This window comes from Solanum dulcamara, chromosome 5 (assembly GCF_947179165.1).
Source record: "Solanum dulcamara chromosome 5, daSolDulc1.2, whole genome shotgun sequence".
In the NCBI taxonomy this organism is placed as follows: domain Eukaryota; kingdom Viridiplantae; phylum Streptophyta; class Magnoliopsida; order Solanales; family Solanaceae; genus Solanum; species Solanum dulcamara.
The window spans coordinates 55,919,304-55,935,512 of record NC_077241.1 but is presented as its reverse complement, the minus strand read 5'-3'; the positions used below and the strand labels follow the sequence as shown (position 1 = coordinate 55,935,512).

General features: G+C 32.5%; 2 protein-coding genes across 2 annotated transcripts; both read left to right on the top strand.

Moving 5' to 3' along the window:
- Positions 1-1,307: 1,307 nt before the first annotated feature.
- Positions 1,308-2,605, top strand: LOC129888328 (NDR1/HIN1-like protein 6). The gene has a single exon (XM_055963325.1). It carries the CDS (start codon positions 1,518-1,520, stop codon positions 2,313-2,315), a length of 798 nt encoding a protein of 265 aa, XP_055819300.1. The 5' UTR covers positions 1,308-1,517; the 3' UTR covers positions 2,316-2,605.
- An 8,385-nt stretch (positions 2,606-10,990) lies between these two features.
- LOC129890616 (uncharacterized) lies at positions 10,991-12,936 on the top strand. The gene is made up of 3 exons (XM_055966136.1): positions 10,991-11,160; positions 12,212-12,549; positions 12,641-12,936. The coding sequence occupies exons 1-3, from the start codon at positions 10,991-10,993 to the stop codon at positions 12,934-12,936; spliced, it is 804 nt and encodes a 267-aa protein (XP_055822111.1).
- Positions 12,937-16,209: the final 3,273 nt, after the last annotated feature.

The window sequence follows — 16,209 nt, the reverse complement described above, 5'->3', positions numbered from 1 at the left end:
TTCCTATTCACATACATATATGTGTACAGATGAAGCAACTATTAGGTACATATAACATATACGGGAAGAAAATCCATCACCTACCTCGAAAACAAGCTTTTGAAAACTCTAAACTACTGAAGCTTTCCTTTTTCGAGTTCGTTCAGCTTGTTTTGGTCTAAAAACAGTCACACATATGCAAAGAATCAATAAAATAGCCTAATTTATCTGAATTATAACAATCTTCCAACTCTTGGCCACACCCATGATCCTAATGCTCAACTAGGGCTTTTCCCATCATATATTTCAAGCCAAAACCCTCCCCCAATAATGATCAACTATGATTCTAAGTTCTAAGAATCAAATTACGAAGTATGGGAGTATTTAACTTACCTTTGGCGCAACAGTGAGTGAAAACATGAAAGGAATCACGAGTTTTTTCGAAACATGAGAAGTGCAGAAAAAAACATTTTTTGAGACTTTTTCCTTATTAAATCACGACTGTCCCGCCACAGCGGGACCATTCCGCTACAACATCCCCGTCCTGACGGAATGCACAGAGACAGAATCTTCGTGTTTGAGTCTCAAGCCTCCAATTTTACAACACACCCTCATCCTATGACGTTCTAAGATCTATACTTCACGCCAAGTTAAGTTTCGGGAGTTTTACTTGTCCGATTATGATTTTGTAAAGCCATACATGCTCCGTATCGTTTTGGCTATCAACTCAATCAATCAAACAGAAAATTAAATCCCCCATCCATTACCGAATTATCCTAGACCTCACCTGATTCAGATTTTGTCCAAGTCTAGCCTAAGCTTAATATTTTCAAGTCACTACCCAAAAGGTTTTTGGCCCATTTTCCTCCCCATTGACTCATTCATAACGACAGGGACAAGTCAATACAAAAAGTTACTTCTTAGTATTTTTAAAAACAAAAACTTTAAAAATAAAATAATTTTAGAAATTTGACTACACTCCATAGTCCCACATCCCCCACCATTAGACATTAGAAAAAATTGTAAAAATGTAAGCACATGTTTGGATATATACAAGTCAATTTGATTGCGTTTAAGAATTTTCATAGAATGTAAAAGCAACTTGACATATATTTAAAAAAAAAAGAAAAAAGAAGACAGACCTAGACAAAACCAAGTGGGCGTAGCAGAGTGATAAATCTAAAAAACGAAAACAAAAAAAAGAAAGCAAAACAAGCAATGCAAGCCCCCAAGCCAGCCAAGAGATTCCCATTTGTTGGTGAGGTGTAAGTATCCCCATTTGCCCCCACTTGGTGGTTTATAGTCTACACTTTGAACCAAATCAAGAAAGAAAGAAAAAAAATCCATTTGAACACAAAAGAAACTGACACTTTGCTTTACCTTTACTTCACAATTTTTCATTTTCTTCCCCAAACAACCAAACCAATCTTCTTCCCATATACATTATCTTCTTCTTGTTGTTTTTCTATTGGAGTAGTACTTGTTTGGTCTTTACATCTACTCTCTTTATTTTTCTTGTCAATACCAAAAATCTAAGAATGACTGACAGAGTCTACCCTTCAGCCAAGCCTAATGGCACCGCACCCACTGCTACTGCCGCAAATCCAAACGCTGCCCCCGTTAAGAACCAGATGTACAACCCAAATCGTGTCCCTTACCGACCGACACCAACTGCCTACCACCGACACAACCGACGTCGTTGCAGTGGCCGGCGTTGTTTCTGTATGTGTTGTTTTTGGTCCATCCTCATCATCCTCATCATTCTCCTCCTTGCAGCTATTGCTGGTGCTATTTTTTACGTCCTTTACCATCCTCAACGTCCCACATTCTCAATTTCCTCACTCAAGATCTCTAATTTTAACCTCACTACCTCCGCCGATGATACAACCCACCTCACTGCAAAATTGAACCTCACACTCTCAACCAAAAACCCAAACAAGAAATTGATATACAATTATAACAGTATCTCTATAACTGCACTCTCAAATCAAGTTGTTTTAGCAAAAGGGTCGTTTCCGGGATTCACTAGTACTCCGAATAACATTACCATTATACACTCGACTCTATCGATGGTGTCACAAGTGCTTGATGTGGATTCAGTTTCGTCTTTGAAATCAGATCTGAAGAGAAAAGCTGGGTTGCCTGTGACAATCTTGATGGATACGATGGTAGAGGTGAAAATGGACAAATTGAAAAGCAAAAGGGTAGGGATCAGAGTAACATGTGAAGGAATTCATGGACAGACTCCAAAAGGTAAAACTCCACCTGTTGCATCAACGAACAATGTTAAGTGTAAGGTTGATCTGAGAATCAAGATCTTGAAATGGACCTTCTAATTTGGTTTGAGTTTTTTTCTTCTTTTTTTATTCGGTTCAAGTATAATCATAGTAATTTCTTTTGGGGTTCAAATTGGCTCCTCTGTTTTTTTTTTAATTTTTTTTTTTTGGATTTGTTTGTAAACTTAAGAAGAAATTAGGAAGAATGCCAAAGTTAATTGATAAAGTTGAGGTTTTTTTTCCTAGAATTGTGAAGAAAGTGTTGGAATTCTAAGTATTTTTTTTTCTCTCCTCATAGTCAGACTTAAATTCATTGAAGATCTCAATCACAAATTATCATTTTCTTGGTACTCTCTTGTCCTTTCAGTTAAGCATATTGAAGCTCTGTTTTTTCCTTTTCTTTAGTTAATATGTAAACAAAGTAGAAATTGAGGAAGAAATTAATGGGAGATCGGCCATGGAAAGGAAAGGTTTAGCGATGCGGTCTGTGACTGGGAAAATGAAGAACATAGTAATATGAAGTTGAGATGGAGTCATTAAGAAGAGTTTTATAAAGGAACATGGGATGTGGGGAGGTATACAGTAGTCAGCGCTGATGTGCTAAATTAAATGCAATTCTTAAAATAATATGCGACTCTTCCGCTGCGCACGTATAATAATTAGTACTACAAATTAGTAGGCGTAGTTCCGCTTCTGTCTATGTCAACGTGTATTTGTCCATTCTCTTTTATTAGTAAATTTTTATTTTGAATTAAGAAATAATTTAGACATAGGGAATACTAATCGTCTCAAATTCATTTTTCAGCCAAAAAAAATGCGTTATCACAATTATAATTGATATAATAAAATTATCAATTTACTTAACATTTTTTCAGGAATGTCAAGTCAATATAAATATATGAAACGAGTAAATCATCAAGTGATGGATTGTATTATATTGTATTGCATTGTGATGGATTGTATTATATTGTATTGCATCGTATTATATATTTTAGTGATAAATTGTATTGTTTTTTATTATTACATAATATCACGCATCACTAATTTGCATGTAAATGATACAATGAAAAAATAGGATAGATGATAGAATAAGATTATTAATTGATAAGTAAAGATAAAATAAAAAATATATTAAAAATAACTACGCAATCACACTAAATTGATTGTCACATAAAATAAAATAAGATCTTTTCATTTTTATTTAATTATAAATTTAAATAATATAATATAATAAAATTTAAATAACAATATATATCATATATATAAAATTTACAATATAATATAATATAATACAACAAATAACACTAGCATTAAGAAAAGGCCGTTAACCTTTTTAGTAGACTCATTCTAACACGTTTTACTTTTTTAGTAGACTTATTCAACACGAATTATATTTAGTAGAATTGGATCACTGTATTTCAGAAATCAAATACTGTATATTAAATTGGGAAAGGTATTGGCACTATATTGTACAATATAAGATTTAAATGATGTCTATCTATTTATTGCACAATTTTGGTTTACTTGAGTACAAATTTATAATTTGTTTCAGACTATACTATTGAATAAAAGTTCATTTTCAAATTTTTTGAGTTTTGAAATTTATAATTTTAATTTTGATAAGATGTCAGCGAGCTTAATTATTACTTCAAAACTTGTTATTAGCATAAATTAGCACATGCAGTTGCTAAGTGGATGGTTTGCATGTTCAAGCGTCGATTAGATTAATTCAAAGATAACGATGAACTTGGCGCAAATCAAACAACAAACATAAACAAACATTAGGGGCTGAATATGCAGCTTGTTTAAATTATTAAAATACATCAAACTATTTAAAGGCATTTAATGCTATTGATAATTTGGAAAAAGTTACGATCATGATGAACATACTAACAAGCATATTGGAGACCCACTGCAAGAAGTTAACAATAACAAAAACCATCAAATGGTTAACACTATTGCTGAAAACAACGCCTTGAAAGAATGACATAATATTATAAGGCCAAATACATGTAATGGAACCAATAAAACTGATGATTATACTCAATAGATAAAAAAGGCAGTTGTGGACAATAAATAGCAAGAAGAGGAGACCATTAACACAAGAAAATGGGTGAAGAAAGACTTTTCAATAAAGTACAAGAAACAATCACAACACCTAGAGAGATTCCATGAAAGAAAAGAAGGGAGAAAACAGAATGATCAGATGGAGAGGGGGAAGAGGAAAACATCAACATAAAAAGTAGAGAGCCCATTACTTAGAATGATGGTGATAAATCCAACCTTGCAGAAGACAAGGGGGTTAGAGAAGCCTCAATTGTGGATATAAATGATGATAGTGATACCGAGAAGGCTACAAATTAGTGTCTAGCTATTAATGATGTTGTTCCTGACATAACAAACAATGAGAAGAAGTTCACAAAAATTATAGTAAGCACTGAACAAACTATCTTAGACTCCTTTGAATTGTAAAGTAGAGAGAAAGATAAAATCAATGATAGGGAGAAATTAGAGAAAGATGACAAAGGAGAAGACCTGAGGGAAATGAAGAGACTACGGTTGTAGAGATTCAGACTAACCCAGCAAAGTAGATCCAATAGACTGAATCTTCAAAGGCTTTGGCTTTGGCGATTTATCCCAATCAACAAATGATAATGTACAAGAAGAACTCCTCCAGTCATGAAATATTCATCATGACCTTGTTTCACATAATTGTGAACGTACGAAAATTAGAAAAGAAAAAGCCAATCAAACACAAATATTCGGAGAAAAAGTGGAAAAGGAAGATAATAGTAGAATATGAAGCAAATTGTCAAGAAATTTGGACCGTCACCTAAATTAAAGGCAAAAGAAAATAAAAGTAATAAGAAATATGACAATCCAGACCAAGTACAATCAACAAGGATAGTTTCGAATAGGGGTGCTACTAAATAATGAGCAAAACACTCTTTTGAACACTGGGTCAGTGACTACCCAACAAACTTTTGCGATTTCACCGGGAAAAACGACTGTAGTCCTTAAACAAACATTCCTAATTTATTTTGTTTTATTTTTGGGCTGGATCGGATTCGATTATGATTTGATCCACAGAAACTTATATTACTTACTTTTTTACTAGGAAACTTACATAAATATACTATATTAAGAAAACATTTATCATTTATAGTGATAATATTTTTTTTTACTGAACACTTGTAATACAGTTTTAATACGCGATTTTCTTTTATAAAACTCAAGTTTTATTGATGGATAATATATTTATCATATACTTTAATACACTTATAATACATTGTGTCAATTTCTTATCAAACACGTATAATATATTTTAAAACACTTATAATACATTTTTATTGCATGCATAATTCACTTTTAATACATGACAGATATATCATAATATTGTTATATATTGCTATAAATGATAATAAATAAAAAGTATCGCTAAAATCACTGATTATTTATTAAAAAATATTTTTTCTGGTAATTTTTGAAATCTATTATAATTAATATACGACCTTCTTGGCCTTTCATTTTTAAAAAGTCACATTATAGTAGGCAAATAAGTGTTGAGATATTGAGTCTTGTTTATTTTTAGGGCAAAACACCTAATTATACAAAATAAATACCTAAATAATCACTATATAACAATAGTTTTAGTTTTCACTAACATGGCAATAAATTTTTTACAAGACACTAAAAAAGTAAAATGGAAATCATAAAAGGACAATCCACGTTTTATTAGTTAATGATAATCTAGTCCCTTAATTTCCTCCCTTTTAGGTATTTACTTTCCATAAATATCTCAAACATTAGTGAATAATTTTTCTTTCATAAACTACAAGGAACGTATTGTAACCAAAATCAAACTATCTACCTTCTCTGTTGCAAAAATCGTTTCAATAACATTTATGAACAATGTGTCAATTTTAGTTCAACACGACGGAAGATGGGATGTAACATATATGTATTAAATATATGGTTTGATTTTGATAGTTTTGAAGTATTTAATTGGTTTTATTTATTGATTGAGATTCTTTATTAAACATCTATTGTTAATGATGAAAAACAAAACCTAATTATAATGTGATAATGAACATTGTGTATGGTACTAATTATTTCTTATTTATATGGAATACCAAACTAAATTAGTTGGTATTCTTTTAAATCAACTTATGAAGGTACCATGTTAATAGAGAGCACATTGGATCCGGGAGGTATGTTATTATTTTGTGTTCGAATGAATTTAATTCAAATTACAATTATTTGATTATATTTGACGTATTAGATATGTTTGGTGTGGTTAATGGTAAATAATCTGGTATATTTGTAGGATATATTTTGCCACTTGCATATGGTATTATTGATTCGAAAAATGATAAATCATGGGCTTGGTTCTTCAATTGTTTTAAGACTGCGTTTGGTGATAGAGAGGATGTGTTTTATTTCTAATAGAAATAAAAGTATATGAAATGCTACTGCCGCAGTTTATCCGAGATTTTGACATTATGCATGTATTTGTCATCTATGAAGCTACTGAAGAAAACACAGAAAAACACTGAAGAGGTGAGAAAATTATTCTTCAGTTTGACAAAAGCATATAATGTGCAAGAGTTTGATGAATTAATGGGAAGAATGGATGAGATAAGTCCAAAATTTCGTGTATATCTAATGAAAGCAGATCTTGAAAATTGATTCTGCTCACGTTGAGGACATGGACATTAACAAATAACATCGCAGAATCAATAAATAATGCTATATTCTACCTTAAATAAAGCTTCTTGTAGTACCTTTGTTGGAGTGTGTGAGTAAAACAATTGAATCTTGGAACGGAAATGTAACACCTCAAAAATTGAAAAGACGGAATGAAAGGAAAAAAGTAGAAAAATGATCTGGTGCAGGCTTCTACGAGCCCACCTACGATCCATAGAAGTACCTACATGTCGTAGGAAGGCATTCGTAGAAAGCCTGAACACTTGGGGAAAACCTTAAAGTCTGAGATGTGATTCTACGAGGGATATCTTCAGACCGTACAAGGTCCTACGGTTCGTAGATGGATCCGGAATAGCTGGCACTAGAAATGTTGCATACCACCAAGTGTTGGAAGAAGTTGGGCAATAGTCGTCTGAAGTCCCTACGCAACTACAGGCTCGGGTGGTGGCTAAGCTGACCCCGCCCCACCAGCTAGGAATAGGCGCCAATTGTGGCTAGTGACGAGATTAATATAATATCTCTGTCTTGACTCTGAACTGGTGTTGCAGCTCATCTTGGATCTCGGGGTTGACCTCTATCTCAGCCCTAGTTAGGGCCCTCTCAATGGGCTCGGGAGCATCTCCCCAGCTGCTGCACCCCTAGTGTGAACCATTAGCAAAAGAGTGGAACAAAGGAGATTTTCAGAAACAAAACACGACTAATGATGCATGATAAGGAATCAAAAGAGAGAATTCCCTAAAAATGTCATGTAGCCTCCCAACGATTGGATATAGACATCTCCACACCGATTCATAAGATTCTACTAGATATTAGTTTTGTACTAATGACACCAGTAAACTTGGGGCTCTAATACTAACTTTATCACGATCCAAAACCACGGGTCATGATGGTAACTACTATCACCTACCAGTATGTAAGCTAACCCTTAGCCTAGAATAGAAGTAACGATCTTAGAGTGCGGAAATACTAACTTAAAGGGAAATATAATCAAAGTAAATAAAACAGTAAAGGAAAGAGCAAGACATATCTATATTCATACAATGCACGAGGATAAAAGCTACAAAAGATCCATCCTAAAACCTAACAAGCATCAGTATAAGACTAGACATATACAAAAAAACAGGCCATCTCGAAATACAAAATACCAGTAAAAATATACAAAAGGAGATGTGTCAACTCTGAACACCAGCAAACTCACCTTCAACCTCTAGCTATCAACTTCATTGCATTAGGATCAACACGGTCGACTAGAACTTAGATCTGCATCAGGAAAAAGAGATGTAGTGTCGTATGAGTACCAAAATAATGGGTACTCAATAGGCATCATCGATCGATCGAGCTCGAGATTGTGAAAGCCTAAAGAAATGCAAGAAAGGTAAAATGGTAAGTAAAGAAGCTATAAGGGAACAATAATCGGAATATAAGCCATAAGTCGCATAGGGAGAATCTAAGTAATCTAAACTATCTAAAACCTAACCAGACCTCCATAAGACCAAAAAGTGCACTCAAGAGACAAGATACAGGAAATAAACCTAATTGGACCCCCATAAATCCACCGAGTACATGTAAGATCTAATATTAAAGAAGAATGGTTTCCGGAATAATCAAGATCACTAGCCATGAACTCAAGCAAGGACTATCAAAATATGACATCAGAATAGTTGCAAAAAAAGGTATAGTTCATCCTAAAATCTTATACCATGATTTTCCAATGAAGGTCAGCCTCTTACGGAATCTTACATCGAAAGGGATGATCATTCTCAGAATCAGACATGAGGGTAGCCGCATGAATCTAGCTTCTTCCGGAATCTTACTTTAGAAATAGTAATTCCTTCTTAGAATCTTACATTGAAAAGCCATAACAATACTAAACATCCCCTTAGAATGTTACATCAGAATGGCTAGACTCTTCCAAAATCTTACATCAGAAAGCCACCACACTTAAGAATTCTCAAGCTAGTTTAGGCGAAGTTGTTTTTGTGTATTTATTGATATCTCGATTACAATGGATCCTTTATATAGGAGAATATTACAGCTGACTTTGCCTAACACAAGAGTTCTATTCTAGCTAATACAATGCTTTGACATAGATTCATAGAAGGACTCTAAGACTTAAATCACAGACTCCTACAAGGATTAAAATTAGACTACATGACTGCATTAATCTCGTTCGGTTAGGTGTCTTGATCATCATCCTTATCTTTATCTTCAACACTTCCCCTTAAGCTAGTGAGTGGTGGAACATTCACTCCTAGCCTGCTTCTAAAATCATCAAAAGCTTGCTTTGTCAAGGATTTGGTGTGCATATCAACTAGTTGGTCCTTGGACCTTACAAACTTTATGAGTAACTGTCCTCTGGCTATTTTTTCTCGAACAAAATAGTAATCTATTTGCACATGTTTGGTCTTGGCATGCATGGATGGATTCACTGTCAGATACAAGACACTTAGATTATCACAAAATAATATAGGAATTGTCTTTAGATACACACTAATGTCATGTAGAACATAGATAATCCAGGTAATTTCAACTGCAGTATATGCCAAAGCTCTATAATCAGCCTCAACACTCGATCTTGCCACTGCATTTTGTTTTTTGGATGCCCAGGAGATGTAGTTTGCATCAAGATAAATGGTCTACCTGGTAGTTGACCTCCTATTAAGGGAACAACCTCCCCCATCAGCATCTAAGTAACCATATAACTTACAAGGTAAGTGTGAAATAATTTTAACACTATGCTGTACAGTCCCTTTAATGTACGTGAGGATCCTTTTTACACCTTGAAGATGTTCACTATTTTGACATTGCATAAACTGACTGGCTATGTCGACTGCATGAGTGATATAATGTCTAGTGAGTGCCAAGTATTGGAGACTTTCCACTATGCTCCTGTACATAGAGGCATCAACTAGAATTCCAGTAGCTTTCTGGAATCCATATTTCTGGAGATTAATTGGATTGGGGGACAACCCCCAAACTTAATTCAACAAATAACCACTTATTTTCTTTTTAATTTTTTTAGGGTTAGGGTTAAAAAAGGTAAAAAAATGATTGGGTCATGGGCTTATGTGATATTTTATAAACTTGAATTATGGGGTCATGAACATATTTAATATTTTACAAACTTGAATTGTGGTGTTAGGGACTTCTTTAAACTTTACAAAAACTTGGGGATAAAATACAAGTCTATAAAAATATATTTTACCATTACTTAAACTATTAAATAAATTTTCATATTAAAAATCAATCCCAATATATTTAAAAACCCCTCGAGATTCCAATAAGTTTCTAGAAAAGTTTGTCCAACTTCTCTTCCGACTTCTCCCACTTATCTTCAACGCCTCTTCTTCTTCCAAAACCATCAACCTCCATAATCTCATTTTTCTGCAAAAACAAAGACGTTTTTAGAGTTCAAAGCTCTCATCCTCAAGTTCAAACTCTCATCACTTTCGTCTCAGGTAAGTTTAATCGTTCAAACTCTCACCTTTCTTGGCATGTTCTTGATTTCGCATTACATGGTATTTCAATTTGGGAAATATCTATTTTTTTTTTAAATATTTATGTTTATCTCAGTCAGTTTTTTGATATTTTTACTGTTTTTGAGATCTAAAATTTTTAAAGATCGAAATTTTTTCGAGATCGAGTTTAGTATTTCTGGATATTCCTTCCACAACATGGTCAATTTTTATTTAAAGTAGTACTTATTTGGATGTTTTTATTTGAAAATTATTATGATTGTGTTAATAGACTAGTGGTCGATAGTCTTACTCTAGTTGGTTCTGTTACTTTGATTGATCATGCTTGTAGATAGTATATTATGGCTAAACCCTTACTCTGGTTGGTTGTATTACTCTGATTGATTGTTCTTGTAGATAATATATTATGGCTAAAACTAGAGGCGACAACATCAAACGATCTACTCTTACTCCTCCTAAAAATATGACATGAAAGGCTGCTGAAGAAGTTTCAAAAACTTCAAAAAAGAAAAAATTATAGTTGAGGAGCCTGATGAGTCAGAATCTAGAACAATGGATGAGATTGACAACTACCACAATAGTAGTGACGAAGATAGTGTTGATGTTGAGTCTAGTGAAACTGGAGATAGTGTAGATGGGGACATTAGTAGAGATACCCTTAGTGGAGATGAGGTTGATCCCCTATCCTTGTCAATTTGTGAAAAAGATATCTCTGATAAGTCGTATGGCCTAGCGACTTAGATGGATAGTATAGGATCATTTCCAACAAAAATATCTGTTAGAGCAATGATGGCTCTATATCAAGATTTTAGAAAAAATTTAGTTGATGAAAAAATTTATCATGACTTTAAGGGTACCTGTTTTGGCCACTTGATGCATATTCCAGTTTATTTTAAGTTCAATGGACAGTTGGTCCATTATATGTTGTTGCGACGTGTCAAGAATGATAAAAAATTACCTGAAATTTGATTTTGTGTAAATGATAAGCCTGTATATTTTGACTTAAGAGAATTTGCATTGATTACAAGGCTGAATTGCTCGGCATACCCCCGTAAATTAAAAATGAACAAAGTTCTTGAAAAAGGAAATAAATTTTACTACAAAGTTACCAAGAATAAGAACATTCATGGTGCAAAATTGTTGAGTTTGATCAAGAGAACTAGAATGAGTAAAGAGCAGAAGTTGAGGTTCTCTTTAGTTTGGTTTGTCCATGCAATTCTGCTTGCTTATGATCCGTCGAAGATTGTGGATTCAAACCACATCAAAATGGTGAATGATTTAGATTTCTTCATGAGTTATCCATGGGGGAAAGAGTGTTTTGATTTGATGTTGACGTATCTGAAGAATAAAATTAATTTGAAGAAGCAGCAAAAAATATACACTGAAAAGAAGAATGCATCTTATGCTCTTTACGGCTTTCCCTGGGCATTCCTGATACTTAATTATCAATCATATAGTTGATTTTTGATAGAATCTTATTTATTTAGTAGTATTTTATAGACCCTGTTTATTTAGTTGTTCTTTTATTAATTCCAGGTTTGGATATACGAGGCTTTTTCTCATCTTGGAAAGTACGTCGGCAAGTGTTTGGATTCTCCTCTTTTCATTCCTCGTTTACTTAGATGACACACAATAAAGAGTGATAATCTAATGGAAGCTGATCCATTTAAGTACAAAGAAAAAAGTATAAAGCTATAAATTTATTTGTCATTTTTTATATTTTTAAATTAATAAATATTGTGTTAATATTTATATTTTCCTTTCATTTTGTAGATTATGCACCCATTCCTTGAAACAAAATTACATGACAGTACTCAATCCATGTATGGATAAAGCTAAGGACACGGTCCATGATGCTTTGAAGGCTGATTTAAAAGGTGTGATCGTTCTCACTTCAACAGTAGCGGTGGAGGATCAATATTTGGATGGTCTCACTCCAATCCAAGTTTGTGAGAATTCTGTTTCGAGTAAAAAGAAAAATGTGTTGAGTATTTCTATTGATGAAAATCTGTGCAAGCGTGTTGTATCCCTCGAGCAACCAATGATGGAAGTTGTTGCTTATATACAAGATGAAAAATTAAGGATAATTGAAAAGAATAAGATGAAGCAAGGTAAACTAGTTTATATATTATTGTTGTTAAATAATTTATTTGTATGAATGCTTGGCCACTGACCTTGTAACTAATGATGAAGAATTTGTAGAAATTAAAAAAGAGTTTGAAGCTACAGTTGATGAATACATTGAAGCATCAGTTGAGTTGGAAAAAAAGAAGAAAGAAGAAGAAAAGGCGAAGGAGAAGACAATTGTTGAAGTCGAAAAAAAGAAGAAAGAAGAAAAAAAAGAGGTGGAGAAGGCAGTTGATAAGTTTATAGAAGACGAGAATGAAGAAGAAAAAGAGAATGACAATGTAGTTGATAAAGAACAAGAGAAGGAGAAGGCAACAGTTGATAAAGAAAAAGAGAAGGAGAAGGCAACAGTTGATGAATTGATGAAGTAGGAGAAGATAAGAAAGAAGAAGAAAAGAACTAGAAGATGAGAAAATGGAAGAAAAAGAAGAAGTTCAAGAACAGGAGGAGTTAGAATAAGAAGAAGGCTTGGCCACTGATGTGGCAGAAGAGGAGAAAGAAGAAAAAAAAAGATGAAGAAGACAGTGATTCTGTTTCAGTGGACATGATGGGTATTATTATGGAACTCAATGGTGCAGATGTTGGTGAGGAGAAAGATGAAAAAAGACAGTTAATATTATTGGTATTTTAAGACGTTTTAAAATATTTTGTTGTTTTGCTATTTTTGTGGTTTGTCTATACATGTAAGGCTTAGTTTTGCTGGGTGGGATGTTTGGTTAAAAAAATTGTTTTTTTATGTATGGTGGTTGTTGGAATCTCATGGTTGTTTTTGTTTTTGGGATGATAAACAGATTAACATGTGTTAATATGACAGTTTTTTTTATAGTATATGGGATCTCATGTTTTGCTACATTTTTTAACCATCTTCTTAACTACTTATAGAGTTATATCATTGTCAATTATCAATGTTATAGATTGTGTGAATAGAAATTGTTCTTTTTAGTAGACTAATATCATTGTTGTTTATAAATAATATTGACCATGAATAAAAGAGATAGTAGTGTAATAGTTTAAGATATATACTTTTATTTATTCAGTACTATTACAACCTTGTTACACCTTTTCAAAAAGCAAATACAAACAACAGACCATACAATATAAGTTTTAGGGCTTTCTCTTTTTCTTCAGCTAAAATTAACCTTTTTTTTAATTGATCTCTTTCTATTTCGGTGTCTTTTAGTAACCCTTTCAAGTGATCTCTTTGCTCTTCGACTTCTTTGAATAAAATCATTAGTAGATCTTTATTTTTTTTTGGAGTTCTGAAGCCTTTGTAATAGTTGAAATTTGGCAATGCCTTAAAAATTCGATGTCTCCAATCCCAGACTAAATTTTAATGGACTGTTCGTTGATGAAACATTTTTGATTCACTTAAAAAAGAACATATGACAAATGCACAATTAAAAAATTATCGATTGAGATTCGTATCAGTGTGTGATTTCCTCAACATAGCTGAAAAACCACAATGAAAAATGTAAGACTTTCTTGCATTGGATGTTTGTGATGCTTGAGACATTGTGAAAAGAAATCTTTGAGTTGTTTAAAATAGAATAAGATGGAAGAGTTAATGAGTCAAAAATATATATGAGGGATTGCCTTCCTTTTATACAAAAAAATAGAAGTTACCGTTGAAAGAATAGTAATTTGTACTTTGTTACCGTTGGAGAACTTGGTGTTGACACCCAATTTTGACCCTCCACAACGCAAATTAGCTATCAAGTTTTTTTAAATTTCAAACATTTTAAAATTATTAGCTTTTATAAAAAGCAAAGATATTTTCATGTTATTCTTAACTATTTTTTTATTTATAAATTTTAGTATAATATACATATTTCTATATAACTATATCTTTGATTACTATTTATGTAGTTATTCGAAAATTATCTCAAAAAGATTTTATTTTTAACTAAATACAATGTTAGTTAGGTTGGTTTAATTATAGTTTGCATTTTTGAAAATTTTAGTTTTTTTTCTAAAAAAAATAAAATAAAAAATTCCCCAATCTCCCACATCAATAATTGTATGAAAATTTGAAATTTTTGGAGTCTATATAAAGGCTCATATTCTTGTTAAGAAGGAGAGGAAGTGGGAGGTTTTTTACTCACCCAAAGTTAGAAATTTTCTCAACTTGGCTAGGATTTTGGACTCTTGTCCCCAGCTTAAAAGTTGTGAAAATTTCTAGCTTTCAATCTATATTTTTCTTCAAGGAATATAGGAGATTGAAGTCAAAATTTAGGCTAAGAACAGTGTTCTTGTAACATCAAACCCACGAAGGTTCGAGTCTAAATTTTTAATCTTTTCTTTTTTATAGATTGAAGTTCCATCAAGCTCTTGGGTGGTGGTGAAGTTGTCTTCCGCTCATCATCTTCAGTCTCGCTGCCTAGAAAGAGGTAAAATCTTTTTTCAGCTTTATTTTATTTAATTATTTTATGTTTTCTATTTAGTTGATTCGTAGTCTTGTTTTTTTACTTAGCATGTATTAAGAGTAATTAGATTAATGATAGAAATTTCTTATAGTTAGTATGTGTTAGGATTAATTAACTATCATGTGTTAGGATTAATTCATGAAAGATATTAGTTTTGTTCATTATTTTTCCAAATAGTTTTCTTTGACAATATATATTTTTATGTTTTTAATTTCTCTTTTAACATGATTTAGATAACAAAAATATGCTTAAAGTTATTATTTAATTAGATTTTTCATGGCCTAATTGATTTAATTCTTTCTTTAAAATTTGAGCTAGTATAGCGTATATATTAAATCCGTGTTCGTTAGTTAGTTGAATATATTTCTTCTTTCCTTTTCTTTGTCTACATATATGCATGTTGTTAGTCACTTCTAGGATGCTCATCAATTTGATAACTTAAAATATTATGATATATTCCTTGGTTTAGCATAAAATAAGTAATGGGAAAGTTACAGATATATATATACCCTTCAGCGAACTAACTTACCATCATGGCCGAAGTATACATAACATATACCACTGATATGTTATTATATAGGTATGTATACAACAGCATATCCAGTGAAATCCAAGTATAATATGCATATTGAGTACAAAAGCATATACTACACAAACTCCCCCCCTCCCCCCCAAAAAAATAAAAATAAATTCTTACAACAGGCTAGTAAAACTGAAACAGACTTTTTTTCTTTCTTGGGCTGAGTGGTCTAACCCAGCAGTTTGGGCTATTGTTTGTTGTTTTTCATGTGGAAATCTGGGCTATGTAATTTTATTTTGGTGCATGTGATATCAATTCGAGTCCATCTTTGGACTCCATCTTTGCATATCATTGAGTTTTGAGTCTCCCATCATCTTGCTCAAATGGCTGAAAAGTTGATACATGGAAAGGAAGGTAATATTCATGATTTGAATATTGATATTGGGTTGTATACACGGAAAATAGGTGGAAAACAGTGTCGTATACACTGATATAGAGTGATATACAGTAGATACAGAGAAAAAATAGGTGGTATACAGTGTATACACAGTTTGATATACAGAAATAATATTGTATACACTGTATACAGTATATATATTCCAATATATAGTGTATACACAACTGTGATATATAGTAGAATTATGCTTAAGGCCCAAAACGTAGATGACCCAACAACTTAGTTCAAGCATACATAAACTAAG